At 40.6% G+C, this 6,000-nt stretch overlaps 1 protein-coding gene across 1 annotated transcript in view; it reads left to right on the top strand.

The window, feature by feature from the left end:
* The first annotated feature begins 323 nt into the window (after positions 1-323).
* CCDC3 (coiled-coil domain containing 3) overlaps positions 324-6,000 on the top strand; it is a 93,415-nt gene continuing 87,738 nt past the window's right edge. The window contains exons 1-2 of the mRNA XM_056573330.1: positions 324-858; positions 3,997-4,162. Of these exons, the coding sequence (XP_056429305.1) occupies positions 482-858; positions 3,997-4,162 (543 nt within the window). The 5' untranslated portion in view covers positions 324-481. The remainder of the gene's footprint in view (positions 859-3,996; positions 4,163-6,000) is intronic.

Raw genomic sequence — 6,000 nt, 5'->3', positions numbered from 1 at the left:
AGATAGATAGGCAAATAAGAAATATATAGAATATAATCGAGATAGACAGACAATGAGATACAGGTATAAACTAGATTGAAAGATATAATAGTTAGATAAAAGAGTTAACTTTCAAGCTGTGATTCACTACAAAAAATATCCCAAGCACATTTTTATTTTAGGAAGACAAGAAATAAGTATCAGGCTAATTGTTTCCTGTTGGGAATCTTGAAGTCCAGTTCCTCCTCCTGCAGTGTGTCGTGCCTGCTGTTACACGACAGGGGGCGTGCTGAGCAGCGCTTGAGTCCTTTTGTGCTATGTGTCCCTCATCCAGTGCTGAGCCGGGAGGCTGGCACTGCTGGAGGGGTTACTTGTGTATGTACAGCATTATGGCCAGAGTGCATACAGTGCCCAGCACCATGGAATCTGACAGCTGGGAGTGACCTTCTGGATTGAAAAGGAGTTGTTTCTCCAAGCTGCAGTCCACTTGGATCCATCCATAATGCTTCACTTTGTGCTCACTGCTCTGGTTGTATGGAGCGGTGCTCTGGGCTGTCAGCTGTCCTCTGAATGGAGACACCTGAGTGAGGGGTGCAGAGCAGAACTAGCCCAAATCATCGTCTATGCCAAGGTGCTGGCAGTGCACGAGGAGACCCACAGCAACATATTCAGCACCATATACAACTACCTGCCCTGGCAGTATGAGACAGGGGGCACCACTTTCTTCTACTCTGCTGAGATAGAGCTGCTCTGTGACCAGGCTTGGGGCAGCATGCTGGAGGTACCTGCAGGATCCAGACTGAATATAACTGGCCTGGGATATTTTGACTGTCACTCCTATACTGTAGTGGAAGGTCACTCCTACTTCTTCTTCCTCAGGTGAGTGCTCTTGGAGAGTTACTTTTCTCAGAGGTGAAAATACTGTATCAGGTAATTTTTGGGAAGATATTTTGAAAGGACAAATTATGAACTTCATTGTAACATTGTGTTAATAATGGAAATTGATGTTTTTTGTTTTTTGTTTTTTATTGTGTTTATCAGATCCCATTATTTTACATACAGAAATCCTTTACTGTAAAGTATCCTATCAGAAAGTATCCCATCAGCTCTGGTCATACTGTAAACCGAATCTGCGGATTCACTGCAATTTAGAAAACTATTACAGTACACATATTGTTGGTTACCATTGGTGTGTGTGTGTGTATGTATATATATATATATATATATATATATATATATATATATATTAAGCTGGTTTTAGAAAGTTTAGTGAGTATCTAGCATGTAGGCAGTGCTCAGGCTGGAATTAGATGTAAGTATACTATGAGCTAAGGCTGCATTCACATCACGATTTCTCCATCCGACCTGAGTACACGATTTTTATAACTTAAAATCATATGAAATCGTATATAAAGTCGGACCCATTGACCTCCATTAAAAAATCGGATCCATTACACACATCCGATTTGATCCGCTTCCGATTTCACACGATTTTTGTTCGGGTCTGAAATCGGGGTTGACCACGATTTCAGACCTGAACAAAAATCTTGTGAAATCGGATGCGGATCAAATCGGATGTGTGTACTGGATCCGATTTTTTTAATGGAGGTCAATGGATCCGACTTTATATACAATTTCATACGATTTTAAGTTATAAAAAATCGTGTACTCAGGTCGGATGGAGAAACTGGAGAAATCGTGATGTGAATGCAGCCTAAAGGTAAGGGCACATCAGAAATTTACATTTTCTAATATTTGTTGTAGTACAGTTAGTTTATATCAAGATCAAACACTTTATTACATTAGTTTTATACTGAATACCAATGTATTTTACATGATGCAGGTTGTTAATCATTGCAAAAAAAAAAAAAAACTGTGATTCTGTAATTTATTCATACAATTGCCTTATTGGGACTCTTAGGCTATGTTCACATGGCAGAATTTCCATGTGGAGCCCTGCAGAGAAATTCTGCTCGTAAATTCTGCTACGTGAAGTTTTTGTTGTGGTGAATGGAATTTCTGTTGTCCCATTCACCCACTGTGGTTGTCCCATTCAACCTGTCAATAGCTTTTGCAGAATTCCGCAACAGAGTCCCATTGAAGTTAATGGGACTCTGAATTCTGTCAAATATCTGTATATTGAATGCAAGAAATTCTGCATGTGGAATCCTTAAATCTGCAAAAAATATCTGCTTCCAACTTAGCAGAATGGAATCTAAGTGGAAGCACAGAAACTCCATTGTGTGAACGTAGCCCTGGTGTAAAAGGCGGGATCCATAGCACAACGGCCATTATTACTGGTTTCAAGTAAAAAAAATAGCATAGATGTGGAAGCGCCATGTGTTCTTTTAATTAAAATTAAGTAAGGCTAGCTAACTCCATCCAGTAAGGCTAGGTTCACACTACGGAATTTCCGCCTGCAATTCCACTGGTGTCCAAAGGAGCAGCTAACCTAGGCCCAGGTAAAGAGTACAGAACATGTAATACCTCCCTGTACTGTAGGGGGCGCTACCAGACACCAGTCAGTGCATGCACTTTAGGAATACAGGGGTTTTACCAGTGAAATGTCCGTTCTTCCAGCCATTGACAGATTTCATAGCATTGTATGTTGAGTCTGGTTTCAAGTAACAATGGTCCAGAAAAGACCATTGTATGTTGAAACTATTGTATGTTGAGGCCATTGTAAGTTGAGGGATCACTGTATATGGGCTTCTGCATCCTAACATGGAACATCCTACAACTTTGCAGAGGAACAGTAAATGGCACAAAGGTCTTAAAATCTAACTTTTATTCGATAATCCAAATATAAAAGTAAACACAAATACTGTGAAATACGGACAACTTAAAATGATTATAAACAGTGTCAAATAACAAGATTTGTTACTAAGTCAGTAGAGTCTGTTATAGGTAGCTCCGTTATCCTCTATTGTTTTCCTTGTATGATTCTGACCCTGCTGGTCATAGACCCCCTACCTATTACTGCAGGGTAGCCTTCCTAGCGAGGGCCCGCCTGCATCCGAAACCTCCTAGCTTACAGGACAGGGAAGGTATAGGAAATATAATATATGTGCGAGGCAAGGAGAGCCATGCTACCTTGGTGGCAACTGACAGTTTCCTCCAAATAGCACCCTGTGAGTTATGTTTATGCGATACACACAATTACATACAACCCAGTGATCACATATACACATAAATATTAAACAAATCCAACCAGTTTCGTTGTGTCCCATACAAAGTGGCACAACTCGTCAGGGAATAAATCTTGCATTGTAAAGAGGCCCGGAGTGGCAACAAACTGTGCAGAGGACCACCATTACAAAGGAGCCCTACAGCCTATACTTACAGTTCTAAGAAGTAATGCTCACAAGCCCTATAATTTCTCTGCCACTAAAGGTGCAATCAAAGATAATACTCAGGAGACCAAGTGACCCCGTGTCCGGATATGACTACAGTATACTGTGCTCAGTGAGCATCTTGTATAGAAAAAAAGAAAATCCAACATGGGATATGTCTACATATGCATCTGAAAAATTAAAATAACACCAGAGCCATATCTGTTACATGATAGATACCAATTGCTTCTGACAGACCCCTATTGACTATAATGGGGCCTGTAAGTTTTTCATTATGGTTTGCATCATTTCACCCAACAAATAGTGCAGCATACTGCACTATTTTCCCCACATTTATTTAGGAATTCAACATAACTTTACAGTATAAGTCACAGTGAACAGTGACAGGTACCCATTGATCAGTAACAGGTACCCATTGATCAGTGACAGGTACCCATTGATCAGTAACAGGTACCCATTGCAGGGCTAACACAAACATAGCTTAGATTTTGACTTTCCCTCTATAGTCGTGGATCCTTTGACAGTAGTAAACAGTGATGTTTTTCAAGTCTCTGTGACTTGTTTTCTTCAATGACAGGGACACTTTATCATCAATTTGTAAAACTTATTTTATGCAATATGATACAAAGTCACGAATGAAAACCTCTATTTTCTTATCTTGTAGAATGGATGAGAATTACAATTTGCTCCCGCATGGAGTGAACTTTCAGGATGCAATATTTGCAGATACTCAGGACAACTGGAGACTCTTCTCTGGTCTTTTCCAGTACTCCAACTGTTCTCAAGGACAGCAAGTATTAGATGAAATGGAAAGTCTAGAAGACAGCAGGGTAAGATTTACTTAGAATCGCAGATTTCATCAGTTATATCTTAATGTGTAATTATCTCAGTATGTGGATTGTCTTTATATTGTCTGTTGATTCCAATGTTATTTGGGATATGTGTGAATATATGTGTATAATCTTACATCCATCCACATTTTTATAATTACATTGCTTAAAAAAGAATAAAGGGAACACTAAGATAACACATCCTACATCTGAATGAATTAACTAATTGTATGAAATACTTTCGTCTTTACATAGTTGAATGTGCTGACAACAAAATCACACAAAAATTATCAATGGAAATCAAATCTATCAACCCATGGAGGACTGGATATGGAGTCACACTCAAAATCAAACTGGAAAAACACACTACAGGCTGATCCAACTTTGATGTAATGTCCTTTAAAACAAGTCACAATGAGGCTCAGTAGTGTGTGTGGCCTCCACGTGCCCGTATGATCTCCCGACAATGCCTTGGCATGCTCCTGATGAGGCGGTGGATGGTCTCCTGAGGGATGTCCTCCCAAACCTGGACTAAAGCATCCGCCAACTCCTGGACAGTCTGTGGTGCAACGTGGCGTTGGTCGATGGAGCGAGACATGAAGTCCCAAAATGTGCTCAATCTGATTCAGGTCTGGGGAACAGGCGGGCCAGTCCATAGCATCAATGCCTTCTGTGATAGCCTGGGGGAGTAGGGTATATGGGGTGTAGCTGTGCAGTGACTAAAGGGTGTCTGGTTAACCCTTTCAATTAGTGACGCCAGGGTGAGGGCTCCTCTGTAATACTTGTCCTACTGCCACCCTTCCCAAGAGCGATAGGGAGGTATAGAATAATTGAATGTCCACAACCGGAGAGTTTGCTGAAAACAGTTGTGTCACGATCACACCCTATCTGTCCAGCCAAGACACTAGAGAGAGTGTGATGGTGCAAGGGTTAAAGCCGCCAGACCTCTGGGTATCCACTACTAGTCCCAGCAAGTCACCAAATTAACCCTTAGATAAACGTGTTTTACCAGAGCTGCCTTCAGAAAGGTGAGCTCATATATTTAGAGATCAAAGACCAGAGCTGATTAATAAAACATTTAATCTGATAAAAGGTATCACAGTGCTAAATATATATAAATACAGGAACAAATGACATAACGGTACAAAAATATATAAAAGAGTTTTGCAAGGCAAGTTCAGAAAACAAATGATATAGCAGTCCATGAGTGAGTGCGAGTCCAGCTGTTCTTAGGATGGTCTTGTCAGCTTGTTGCACAGCATTGAACACCATGAGTCTAGCATTGTTAAATATTATATATCTGCTTTTTTGGAAGGGAGACTCCATTCCCCCCTCCCCTCTGATCCCACCAGGGGGTCTTCTCTCTTCCTGGCCCCTTATCTGTTTGATTATATGATGGGACCAGAGTGCATGACTTCAAAAATGCCTTTGACTTCAAAGGAGATGTAAACACACAGCCAGACCCCCCCAATAAAATGCAATACACAAAAACACAGTCTAAATGACCTCTCACTCATGGCTTGGATAATACATCACACAGTTATAATTATAATACACATATAGGATTTTAATAATCAGGCCTTGGGCCTGACAAGTTGGAACTTTACTGAAGATTTTATGCAAGCTTCATAACCTGAACAGTCTCTATACATGCAAAGTCTCTTAGAGATTGACAGTGGTTGGGACCTTAAGCATTTTAGAGTCCGTAGACTGATATGCGCTGTTCCACTGGATTTAGGGGATTTAGTTGCAGCCCAGTAGTCACGCTAGCTTTAGCGGGGATTAGTTTAGAACTCACGGTTTAGTTTAGGCTGAGGCCGGTAGGTTTTCTGGCCTAG

The sequence above is a fragment of the Hyla sarda genome, chromosome 4 (assembly GCF_029499605.1).
Source record: "Hyla sarda isolate aHylSar1 chromosome 4, aHylSar1.hap1, whole genome shotgun sequence".
NCBI classification, from domain to species: domain Eukaryota; kingdom Metazoa; phylum Chordata; class Amphibia; order Anura; family Hylidae; genus Hyla; species Hyla sarda.
Note: the sequence above shows the minus strand (reverse complement) of the source record. Positions and strands in the feature narration are given on the sequence as shown.